Source organism: Periplaneta americana, chromosome 3 (genome assembly GCF_040183065.1).
Source record: "Periplaneta americana isolate PAMFEO1 chromosome 3, P.americana_PAMFEO1_priV1, whole genome shotgun sequence".
Lineage (NCBI taxonomy): Eukaryota > Metazoa > Arthropoda > Insecta > Blattodea > Blattidae > Periplaneta > Periplaneta americana.
In genome coordinates this window covers 59,950,055-59,963,897 of record NC_091119.1, presented here as the reverse complement: position 1 = coordinate 59,963,897, position 13,843 = coordinate 59,950,055, and the positions used below count along the sequence as shown (strand labels likewise).

General features: G+C 36.9%; 1 protein-coding gene across 2 annotated transcripts in view; it reads left to right on the top strand.

The window, feature by feature from the left end:
* The window catches only part of LOC138696067 (lipase 1-like), an 88,046-nt gene that overhangs the window by 55,931 nt on the left and 18,272 nt on the right, over window positions 1–13,843 (top strand). For both annotated transcript variants that reach the window (XM_069820590.1, XM_069820591.1), the window contains exon 6: window positions 2,585–2,669. In XM_069820590.1, the coding sequence (XP_069676691.1) occupies window positions 2,585–2,669 (85 nt within the window). The remainder of the gene's footprint in view (window positions 1–2,584; window positions 2,670–13,843) is intronic.

Genomic DNA, 13,843 nt, shown 5'->3' with positions numbered 1-13,843 from the left:
GAAAGTCTCTTTACAACGAATTTGTTTATTTACAACGAACTCTTTGATGGTACATTTTATTTTGAGACAGACTTTACCAATTAAATATGAATACCTGCAACAATACTCAGTTTAATTTTTCTCCCTGACGATAATTCGAATGAAAGAACACCTGCAACAATGCTTTGTAATTTGTTTACTCTTCTCATTTAGTAAAAAACAGAGTTTAGAATCGTCAGAACATATTGGTCAGTTCCGAGGGAGTGATATTGCGATTGTCCACACCTGTGGAGTAACGGTCAGCGCGTCTGGCCGCGAAACCAGGTGGCCCGGGTTCGAATCCCGGTTGGGGCAAGTTACCTGGTTGAGATTTTTTCTGGGATTTTCCCTCAACCCAATACGAGCATATCCTGGATAACTTTCGGTGCTGGACCCCGGACTTATTTCACCGGCATTATCACCTTCATTTCATTCAGACGCTAAATAACCGAGATGTTGATACAGCGTCGTAAAATAAACCAATAAAAATAAAATATTGCGATTACTTTATCAAAAGTGCTTCATTTAGATTTTACCATGGGCAAATTTTTAATTCGAAAAAGACAATCTGAATCAAGTTCTAGATTAGATGACAGTAGTGCTAATTCAAATAATGTGATAGAAAATTCCCTTCACGGCTCACAAAAACGTACTGCATTTCGTAAATATAGTGATGAATACTTGTAATATGGTTTTACGTGGCGTGGAGATGATACAAACGAAGTCCCAAGTGTCTAATATGCGGAAATGTTTTGTCAAATCAATCGATGGTGCCGAATAAACTAAAAATTAATTTAGAACTGCCGTTTTAAAATTCATACTTGTGTGAATCAGCATTTTTCTGCCGTGAAAATAGTGAAATATAAAAAAAGGAACAGGCTGCTTTATCTTGAAGATGATTTACAAATTGGTCTGTCGATCATTCCACTTATACTGCGTGTTCAGTTCAAAATGTGTCATTGTTCGCTGTATACCGTCATTTGGCTAGTCGATGAGCCTAGAGAATTCAATCTTCCTACACTTCCGCAGAGGCGGATTACCTATGTGCCAGAGAAGTTGCCTGGCAAGTACGGCGTTCATTCTGAAGAGTACTTACCGATACGAACTGTAACGCCTGTAGTGGCAGGAATGTGAACTGTTTGGAAACACTTACTGAGGTGAGTTTTTTTCTTACTGTCGGGATATGGGAGAGGTTTAAGACGATTACTTACATATTTGTTGACATTAACTTCGATGGTCAACATGGACACGGAGCATTTGATTTGTACTATGGAATGTTGCCGTACGCAACCGATGATAACAAATACCCTGCGCACGACTTGCCCGCGCAAAACACAGTTCGAAAGAGGTTATGGTAGCACACAGACTTTACAGACAGCCATCTGTTGCTACGACGTTCAAGTTATACCATACGCGTTCTAAAGTTCAGATTGAACGCCTTGATTAATAGGCAACTTCTCTGACAAAATCTGAAACTCGCTTCAAATCGCTGACTCCCAACAGTGACGTCATGACACACTTTGAAATTAATACACAGTAGAGAAAGCCTATGCAACTCACCAAGCGCACTATACTTACACGAACACTTACACATACACTCACCTTAGTACGCGACATAACACTTCACAGATACACATCATGTACAGTGTAACCCGCCGAAGTGGTGTACAACTAGAAAATGGATCACAGTTCTGCCATCTATCCGCAGTATGCGGAACCCGAATCACGCAAGTGAAGTGGGTGGGCATTGGATACACACACACACATTCATTTAAATAGGCGAGTTTTCAAAAACGATAATAAAAAATCTTCTATCGGACATCCAGTACAGATAGGTTGGGATTTTTGACACACAGGTATTGTACTTTTTTTTAATTACGTGTTAACATCGACGTAGCTACAACACTGGATATCCGACACTACATAGAAGTTATCAGTGCTTTTTGCCTGGCGGAACGCGCTGAAACGGCTTAGACCAGCTGTCATCAAAACACTGCACGCTCGGACTAGCGTCTCTTACCCGCGGACAAGACACAGGCCTAACGTGCAATCGTCGCTGCTGGCGGGTATGCTGTCTCTCTATCCCTTGTGCACGACGGAGCAGAGTTCCTTACCCTACATGCACTCTACCCATTTCAGTGAGTGCTGACGACTACTGGCTTAGACCTTGAAAGTCATAGTTGAACGAAAAGGAGGTTAAAAACGACAAAATTCCCGTGCAATAAACAGTAATCATCTCCCCTTTCGCTATAAGATATTCTACACAAGGGTGCCACCATCTTTTTTCTCCAAAAGCATGCACTGATGATGATGATGATGATTATGATGATGATGATGATGATGATGATTATTATTATTATTATTATTATTATTATTATTATTATTATTATTAAAAATCTTAAATAAGTGTGTCGCGATATCGTGGACGTTCAATAAAATGTATCGTCAGTCAAAAAAGTTTGGGAACCACTGCATTAGAGAAACAAATATACAAGCACTGTACAAACTCTTCTTAAAATGAATTTTCATATCATTAATGACCAAATGACATTTACTATGTTCGTAGACTCTACTACCCACGATCATTACACACAACTGCGCTGGGACATCTACAAAAACCTTACTGCACTACAGCCAGTTAATAACTTCAGGTAAGTGAACTTCCAGAATCTAGAATTCTACATTATGAGAAAGAAAAGTTTCGCCACGGCATCTGTTTTCACTATTATATTCATTTCCTTACTTCCTGAATTAAGATTTTCACACAATAAGAGGTAATTTCAATTTTATTGCTCATAACTTTGTTATATTCTATACCGCCTTAAAGATTCTACAGAGAAATATTACATAAGAAATGGGATTTACAATAAAGCATCATTGTCATAATTTCATCGTAATTTTTTTTTGTGTATTCATAATTTTCTGTTTATAGAAATAGTAAATTAGTCTCTTTCAATGCTGATGAGCAGCAGTTCTCAGCTAATGTTTTGGAATACTTATTATTAGAGCTCGGATGTTTGGCAAAATGTCTTTTTTACTGGGTGGAAGTAAATCATTGTATGACTTGAGGCTTTCCCGGCGTTTGATGTAGAATAATTCTTCTCGGGTTCTCAGCCAGGTGAGTTGGAGATTAGCTTCCAAGCTTTCGACGGCTAGCTCTGCCATCTTCTTCAGGGAATTGAAGTGATGTGGGACCATGTCTAGCCGGTATATAAGAAAGTAGGGCTTCCCGCTGCGGGCAGAGCTAGCCGTCGAAAGCTTGGAAGCTAATCTCCAACTCACCTGGCTGAGAACCCGAGGAGAGTTATTCTAAGTAAATCATTATTTGCATAAATATAAAGGTGATTTGGAGTAAATCAAAGTGATAGGGCCGATTTTATTTGGCCTATTTTACTTTTTTAATTTGTTTCTTACTAATAAATGCCTTTTGTGTCATTTTAAAGCAATATTTCTTGTTTATTTGCAATTTTCTAATTAATTGTAATGTAATGTATATGAAATTTAAATATTTGAAACAATGGCTAACTTTACTAACAATGATAAATAAAAGTAATTTATTTCGATGCTTAATCTTCTAATAATCGTGCTGTAATACTATTGATGTAATATGAATAATGATCGCCAATCCACAGTTACAGATATAATATGAAGGGTTCACAACCATAGTGAGCCAAACGCCATTTACTAAATCCGTAGAAAATAAAGGTTAAAATGAAGTTATTACCATAATTCAATGGAAACATATAGCAAGTAATATAAAGTATAGCCTACACATAAAAACTAAATGATATGTAAATCTTCATTAAACTATGGTATTCACTTAACTTTAACCCATGCTTTCTCCGTTTTTAATAAATGGCGCTTGACCCACTACGGCTCTGAACCCTTCATATTGCCATGTCTTCACGATACCAACAATCAGCTTTATAATTTGAAATATTAAGCTCGTTCTCATAGAAGTTGCCACGTAGCATTTCCAATTGTTTGCTTTCATATTTTTAAATCTTACTGTTACAATTTTGTGCTACGCGTGTTTATTATTGTAGAAGAAAGAAATTTAAGTGAGGAACAGTCAGTTATTGTCGGGTGACAGAAGGTATAAGATCGGTTAGCTAGAATGCCTGAATTCAGTAAACCATTGAAAAGCAAACTTCATGCTTACGTTAGTGAATTTGGTGCCCATGTGTTTTCAACCGATGGAACAGTTTTGTTATGTAAGGTTTGTGAAAAGACAGTTAAACACGAAGAAAAAGTCTTTTGTAAGTCAAAATGTGTCAAGTACGAAATAAATATGTGAGTTATGTCGATAGCCTATAATTTAAATTTATTGCTAAATATATTAGGCCTATGCCTTTTTAAAACGTATAATGCCTTTTTTCAAAGATTATTGTGTTTTTTTTTTTACGTTTTTATTGCCCTTTTGCCTACCTAGTGTAACTGTTATAAAAGCCTAAACATCCGGGCTCTACTTATTACATAATGTTGTTAATGTATAATGGATTCCTTTAGCTCACAAATTGTAGATCTGTTCAGAAACATTATTTCCTTCATTTATCTGTAAAACCAGTGGAATGGAATTCCTTAGAGTGGACGCGAAACTACTCGAATTTCGTGCGGGATCATTTATGTAGGCTCTCGAGTTCCTTGCGAAATGACAACTGAAATCCTTGCTGTGATTTGAAATAACATTTTACTTCCCATTTTTCACACTTAGGAATGCCAGCAACAATATCAAACATATTACTAGTGGAAATAGATAGTGTGGTGAAAGTGTTACCTGTTTTTAGGCTTAGTCACTGGTACAATTTCAATGTCATTAAAATATTAGACCTACAATAAGTTAAATTAACAGTAAAATATGAATGCCATTTTGTGCTTTCTAAAACAGTTCCTAAACCTTCACTGTTTCGGGAGATGTCTGCAGCATACTCCTTGGTGTACAGGTACTCAAGTTCCATCATCTGGTGCTTATAGTGTGGGTCAAGTAAGAATAGTTACTAAACTGCAAGTATTTCCGTCTTGTCAGTGTTGCCAATTGTTACCAGATATGAAGTAAAATCAAGATCCTACATACTGAATGACTTATTTACTACCGTACTTTACCTTTATGTTGGAAGGTTATTGTAAATAGTTCAATAATTTGTAACATATTTTTGTAGGCAAAATGTACGAGAAAGGGATCAACATGTTATAGTCCCGTCGCTCTAATTTCCGGCAGCCAATCGCGTTGCAATTCGGCTACATTTAAACGTGTGCGTCTTGTGATTCGCTGATTCATTCCTTAAGGTTCGATAAATACTTAATATAATCGCCCGCCATTTTAGCTCTTTCGTTGGCGTTCTCAGAAAGCACACGAAGACGTTATTTGCCGCTCAATTATTTGCTGAATTACACTGCGTTTGATTTATTATCATAGGAGCTACGACATGATAATGTTTAACGGTGTGGCAAATAGATTCCTCGTATGGTAGCTCGGCAACGTAAGTACAAAAATGGCGAACGATACTACCTACCTAGACTTTATAGAGCCTTCACTTTCTAAGACGTAAGCAAAGAGGCGGAGTCACGCCGGAAATAACAGCGTCGGGACTAAGTTATTTTGTCTGGCAATATGAAATTAATTGGTTTGACTAAACAATTGATTCACGAGACCTAACCTAAAAATGTATTTTGTTTGAACACGTGAAATTATTAGTACTAACTCCGAGTACCACCATGGGATGTATGCTTAAGAACACTTACTCCTAATAATTTTGCTATTCTAGTTATAATTACTGTCTCCGTGAGCATAATTCCTTCTTCATTATCTTCTTTCAATTAAATCTGAAAGAACAGAACGCCAGTAGGGGAAGTTATCCCCACTCTCGCAGCACGCGAGAGTCGCTGCCATGCTTTTTCTCTCTTTGACATTATTGTAATAAAAATCTAAACACGAAAGAAATCCATTAAAATGTGGAATGGTATTTCTATCGATTACCCACCTGTATTATCACGCCCATGTATGTTATATTTATTTACACTTATCTGACTACAGTCTTGAATTGTACCCACGATGCAACGCAACACATAAAATAACTATTATGTATTAATATTAATACTAATATTAATTAATTATTACTATGTTCAAATTTCACTAGCTTCCAGTAACCGGCTCAGAAATCTAGTAAAATTTTAATTCCATGGAACTCCAGTACCGACGTCTGTCTCAGCTGCCAACATAACAGTTACAAAATTACTACCATTTGTAATATTTGTCAGTATCAAAGTTAGAAACGAAGTTGGCAAAACAAAATTCAACCTGCAAACTGAAAAATCACCATAATCCACTAGCATATCTAGTAATGGGGGAAGAATGATTAGCCTTCACCCTTAGGGTATGAAGTAAGCTGACCCGGACTATATAGGCTTACAGACTGATGACTAGGGAATGGATTTCTGGGTGCTGAAAATAGAGATTTAGGACTTTATAAAATCCAATTTAGGACTTTCAGAAGTTTATATAAAATTAACAATTAATATTTTAATTTTCAGTAAATATTCCATTTTAGATGGAATGTATGTAGTTCAGATGCAAAAACAAAATTTAGGCCACCTGAATTTTCCAAGTTCCAGTTATAACCTACTGAGAATGTGGCTCCCAGATTTTGTTTCTGGATGTATACAAAGAACTGGTGCTCACAATGAGTACTACTGAACTGAAGGCTCAGATTATATCGGTGAAAGAAACTGATTGCTTATTGGTCAGTTTCACTTCTCATAACGGGGGTGCATTGACGCGAAAATTAATTTGTAAGCTCTTGCCTAACCTTCGATTTATCTGCTTGTACACTTTTAAGAACATCTACGAATTGAAAAATAACGGGATGGGGATGATATGACATGGTATTTGAGTATGGTGAAAGATTCACACGTATTTATTGTACGCATTTAACTTGGTGACATTTCTGCGCAGGCACATGGGGAAATTCACTCTCCTCAGTAATATAATGTAGTTTTCTCAAATATAGTCAAAGAATGCCTACACTCTCCTGTCGAACAATCTTCAATTTCACTTTCTGGAAGGAAAGAGAGACCGAAGAACAATTTTTAAAAATACTTTAATTTCCGAGTTACGTTCCTTACATTACAGTGCTGAGACCCCGGTTACTGATCTTCCGTCACCGTGCTTGACCAATATGGAATCGACATTCCTTTAAATGTAACGTAATCAATCAATTTCCGTAACTAAAAAGCTTAATTCTGCCTTTTATATTCTCTTAGTTGTATTGGGCAACACTAGCCCATGTACTTGCCTGTAAACACTTCATGTAAGAAAGGCAAGAAATTCGGTTGTGTACTTGGTTGACTCGGTAAGGAATTCGGTTGTACCATCAACCGCAACAATTTGATTTCCCCCCATCAAAACCTGCAATGCGCTGAGTTAATAGAGTATCCCGGGACTATATCGATCATTTCAGATATGATATGTAACAAACATAGAAAAATAATTTTCATATTCCTTTTGAAACACCATACGTTTTGCTACAAAGTTAAAACTGAAGTGTATTACTTTTCATAATTCTAATATTAAAAAAGAGAGAGAGAGAATCTATCGAACTACATACTGCATGATTCCGAAAATCACGGGAAATTTTCGATCACTTCCAAATCAAAATTCTAAACGTATTTTCCGTTGATAAATCCTTTCCTACCAAAAGCCCCTACACAAATTCTATAAAACCAATGTTACATCCTTGACATCTAATCCATTTATCACAGCACTTTCTTGTGAACAATACAATAGACCACAAAATTCGCAACGGATAAATTTTCGCAATTAATTAAGTTTGTAGTTTTCTGGTTGTTGAGTTCCTTCTCTTATATTCCTGTCATATATTAAATGTCATGCTCCAAATTTTCTTCTACATCGTTTCGTCCTCTCTGGCTGATTCGCGAGACATAGAATTACTTTATAAAAAAATGAACTGAAGAGGATATGTTTGGCGAAATTGTAGAGAGCCTCAGCTTAGCGAGCGAAGCCTGTACAATGGAAGAGTCAGCCACATCACTGGATTTCGAAACTACCATATTAATTTCATGGACGTGTATTGATCACAAATACCTACTTGTCTTCTGAGATGGTGTTTGGATTATAAAGGAATATATCTGTAGTCTGGAACCATTTGGTAGCCTACGCTAGTGTTCCAGTTCTGCTCCAAGCCTAGTAAATGTTTCGCCAAACACGAATTTTGTTGATTGTGGCACCGGGTTGATTGCGAATATAAGAGGTGGCAACTTCATAGTAGAAAGCTTTCATTGTTTTGAAAACTGTCCTATCCAGAAGCTGCAACGCGTGTATGGTATGCGGTGGGAAACAAAGTAATTCAATATCATGCTCTCTGCGAAACTCCAACATTCCATTCAATAGTGAGAGCTATGCCCATCTAGATTCAAGAAACACCTTCCTTGAACTCTGTTTCTTGAAAAATGCTGAAGCCATAATAAAAACACATCTTCATTGATGTAGCCAGAGTCTGTCATTTCTACAATGGAATCTGAAGGAAGATTCTTTCTGAAAACTTTTTTGAATCGTTTTCCCTTATATACAATGAAAAGTGGAATAAAACCACATCAAGCAGTGCAACACACTACTGCCGTCATATTTTCTCCTCTTCATGCATTCTTAAGCTTCGCTAATTCCGGTTTTCCTTTTCCTGCTAAAAATTTTTATGATTTATTGTTTAATGGAAATATTGTACGACAAACTTAGCTAATTTCGTGACGTAGATAATTTCGTGATATTTCTTTTTAAATTTACCACGAAATTATACCAGCGACAAATGTAACTTCGATGGTACAGTATAAATGGCAGAAGAGGACTAGAACATTGATTTTATTCACTGCACTCTTGCAGTGTCGTGAGCGGATTTTTTGTAAATTACTTGAAGACTTATGAGATCTATTGCTTTGAATTTCTGAGTGAATACACCATCCGATTTTCTTTGTTAAAAGAAGAGATTTTTGCTGTGTTTTGTGGTCAATTTTTTTCCAATTGTAAGTACTGACATTGTATACTTCTTGGTGAAAAATATATGCCTATTAATGCACTGATTATGTAACACGGCCTTATCTTGGGAGGTTATTTTCTTAGCGTTTTCCTCATCCTAAGAGGCTATTTTTTATGTTTCTATGTTATAACAACACTCTCTAGTGGAAGAAATGTCAAATGCATGAAACGTAAAATACAATATTTGAGTGTCTATTCATAGCATCTCTGAAATATTGTGCATGTCGACAATGTTGCAGATCAGGGGCCGCTCTCGAAGAGGGGCTGCGAAGCTGCAGCACCCCCAGACATTTGTGGCTCTTCTTTCGTTTTATGTTGTGAAATACATTTATTATACAGTCTCTATTTAGCGGCTAAAATTTTTAAAAAAATTTCGCTCTCAATGGCATGCACGCAATCGTAAGTGAAGTCACTTCCTCCCCTGGTACTGCCAGAGCGAAACCAGAGACAAGGACTATAGGGTGAAGCCACTTCCTCCCCTGGAGCTGCCAGTCTCGTCTCGGATGCTTTGCGCGTTAGTTTTACCCCTCTTCCCTGCTGTCTCTGGCCATGAATCCAGAGTTTCCAGGCGCTGCAAAATTTGCAGCAGTTTGTCAGTAGCGCGCAGTTTTAAATACATTTTCTTTAATGTTGTGAGTATAACAAGTGCAACAATGTTTAATTCTGTACAATATTTATAGTCGCTTCAGTTCAGTACCTTAACAATTCAGGAGAAATGTGAAATTAAGTGCCCATCAGTTGAATCTCATAATGGAAAGAGCCGCTAAACAAAATACAAATGCTCGCATATTTTTTTATAATTTATCCAGTATCCCTACTTTCTTCTCTCGATCTCCACACAGTCTGTATTAGATTAATGTGTTTCAAAGACAATTCCATCAGCTGGGGCAACAAGATTGATTTAAAATAAGAACAGTAAAAATGTTGTTCATGAGAAGAAGGAGCCATTGCTAGAATGTTTTCAAACCATAATGGAATCTGAAATATCTAACATCACAATAAATGAGGCAAGCGCCCTCTTGAATATCCTGAATTCAAATTCTGGCTCAGTTATTTTTTTCATTTATTAATGTATCATGTATATATATATATATATATATATATATATATATATATATATATACTATATATATATATTATACAACCAACTACAACATCGCCAGTTAGATATTTCTAAGGCTCAAATCTGCTTATAACAATTAAATTATGGTTTATTTAACGACACTCGCAACAGCAGGGGTTATATCAGCGTCGCCGGTGTGCCGGAATTTTGTCCGCAGGATTCTTTTAAATGCCAGTAAATCTACTGACATGTGCCTGTCTCATTAAAACACAACTTACAAGATAAGGAACTAATCTTTAAATAAAGTCAGTTGCTTGGTTTATTTTTGCATGCAGCCCCCCTTAATTCAATACCCACGAGACGCCACTGTTGCAGATGACAGATAATCAAATGCTGAAAGAAATACAATATAAACGATACGAAAGAGACAATTGATTGTGTTTTAAACAATTGAAAACTGCGCAGAGAAAGCGCATCTTTTTCTTGGCAAGTTCGATGAGAACCAGGAGGGACCAAAGCAGCAGTCAATGAAAATGACATTTCCAGTCTCTCAAGTGAGCTAAAGAGGTAGACAACGAAACAGCATCATCTTCAGGAGCCAAACAAACAAGATCTGCTTAAAGAAAAGCCGAATGATAAGCCTAATGATTTGTTGCGATCTTGCTCAGGAAATTTCGAGGACGGCAAGCGTGGCGAAAGATGGATTCAGTACGTCAGTTATGACCAGTGGTTTCATGAAACATGTCAAGGTCTTTTAACATACCAAAAGAACTTTAATTTGTTTGGATTGTAGATATGAATCTGACTGAGGAATTTAAAGTTAGACTGAACATGTCTAAATATTTTGAATTTAAGGACTCACGAAAATACCCTTGTACTATAACATCTAACCTAATGTATAAAATATTACAACAATAAGTATAGTAATTTGGTTCCTACAGCTTATTCCTAAGTACAAAGCAAAATAGTTTAATTATAAGAAAATACATAGCGTATTTCAAAAGTCAGTTCAAACATTAAACCGCTATAAATATTATAATATTTGAGATTGGGAAAAAATAAAAACATCACAGTGTTGAGCAAACAACGGGGTTCACAAAACATTGGGAAGATGTCCGCCGTTCTCTTGTTCGACGTACAGCATTCTGTCTGCGACACCATGAACAGCATTTTGCAGATGTCTTGGAATATTGGCAATTTCTTGCCAGATGGCATTTTCAATTGCAGTAGGATTGTTGGATGTGTCAGGAAAATTCGTTCTTTAAGGTAACCCCACAACCAAAAGTCGGCCGGATTGAAATCTGGAGATCGCGGAGGCCATATTGTTGGAAAGTGCCTACTGATGACATGATCGCCAAACATCTGCGTAATTGTTTTGCAGGGATGAAAATATGGGGTGGAGCGCCATCTTTCATGAAGATTACGTTTTCCATACCGTGATTCCTCAGTCTAGGGATGGCGAAGTTCTGTAACATGCTGTAGTAGCGCTCCCCGTTTACTGTAACAGTCTGTCTTATTCCATTATTGTCCACGGTTAGCGCGTCTGGCGGGAAACCAGGTGGCCCGAGTTCGATTTCCGGGCGGGGAAAGTTACCTGGTTGAGATTTTTCCGGGGTTTTCCCTCAACCCAATATCAGCAAATGCTGCGTAACTTTCGGTGCTGGATCCTGGACTCATTTCACCGTCATTATCACCTTCATTTCAATCACTAAGATGTTGATAAAGCGTCGTAAAATAACCTACTAAAAAAATTAATGGAGTTAACACGCGTAATTCAGGTTCGTTTTCCGACCAAAGTCATCAGTAGGCACGTTCCAACAATGTGGCCTCTGCGATCTCCACATTTCAATCCGGCCGACTTTTTGTTGTGGGGTTATCATAAAAAAGAACGAGTTTTCCTGATACATCCAACAACCCTACTGCAACTGAAAGATCCATCTCGCAAGAAATTGCCAATATTCCAAGACATTATCTGCAAAATGCTGTGCATGGTGTCGCAGACACAGTGTTGTACGTTGAACAAGAGAAGGGCGGACATCTTTCTAATGTTTTGTAAACCCCGTTGTTTGCACAACACTGTGATGTTTTTGTTTTTTTCCCTATCTCAAATATTATAATATTTATAGCGGTTTAATGTTCGAACTGACTTCTGAAATACTCTATATATAGAAAATGCATACCTGTACAGGCAGAATCAATAGGCAGGTTTTGGTCTGGTACAGAAACAACTCACTCCACACTTTCTCTAGCGGTTTATGACCTGAACAAAGAGACTTTTCTGTCGCTCCGTTCGAATGGTTATTGACAAGTGCTTGTCTGTCATACTACTGCGTGTTCAGTTCGAAGTGTGTCATGGCTCGCTGTATGTCGTCATGTGGCTAGTCGTTGAGCCTAGAGAATCAATCTTCCTACACTTCCACAGACGCGTATTACCTATGTGCCAGAGAAACTGCCTAGCAAGTACGGCGTTCATTCTGAAGAGTATTTACCGATACATACGGTAACACCTGTAATGGCAGGAATGTGAACTGTTTGGAAACACGTACTGAGATTAGTTTTTTTCTTACTGTCGGAATATGTGGAGAGGGTTAAGACGATTACTTACGTATTTGTTGACATTAACTTCGACGGTCAACATGGACACGGAGCATTTGATTTGTATTGTGGAATGTTGCCGTACGCAACCGATGATAACAAATACCCTGCGTACGACTTGCCCGCGCAAAACAGTTCGAAAGAGGTTATGGTAGCACACAGACTTTACAGACCGCCATCTGTTGCTACGACGTTCAAGTTATACCGTACACGTTCTCAAGTTCAGATTGAACGCCTCGATTAATAGGCAACTTCTCTGACATAAAAGGTGAAATCGCTTCAAATCGCTGACTCACAACAGTGACGTCATGACACACTTTGAAATGAACACCCAGTACTGTGCTACAGTTTGTTCGTAAATACAATATATCTCATAATAAGCAGTATTTTTAAACAACTACTAATCATCCGAGTACTGTAATCGCTATCATGTCTCAATCGGGCCCTGATATCAGAAGCCTTACTAAAGGTGTTGTTTATCAACTTCACTGTTTCTTGAAAGAACTGTGAGGACATTAAAAATGTCCTGTCATCAGGTCAGTGGCGCTTCTTTACGATCGGTCCAGAGAATTTATGCAAAAGGGAGACGAATAACAGTAAAGCAATGATCCTATGGAGCCTAATTTTACATATATTTATTTAAAGAATACACGGACAGATGTAGATAATATGGAATTTTAAATTTAAATTAATAATATTTTTTTTAGATACCGGTATTGTAACATTTTATTTTATGCTATATTAAGTTATTTATTTAAGGCATTAACAATGGAAAATTGTTTCATTATTTAGATTGTTGAAAACCATTATTAAGTTAATTTAATTTTTTTAGAAATTGTTCACGGAATAGGATAAATTTCTTAATTGATATGCTAATCATATCTCTGTCAAATGGAGTATTATATTGTAGTATTCTTGACTGCTAAATTTTTAGAAGCTTCAGTGTTTGTTATAATTAGGTAAAATACATTACGTTTGGGAATAAAATATTATTGGGATCATAAAATGAAATATTATTTAATAACTTGTCAATAATACATTAACTTGAGTAGATATAACTGTGTCTGGCGACTATTTTGTAGACTTTTTTCACTGAATATATGCTATTTCAACACTTCTTG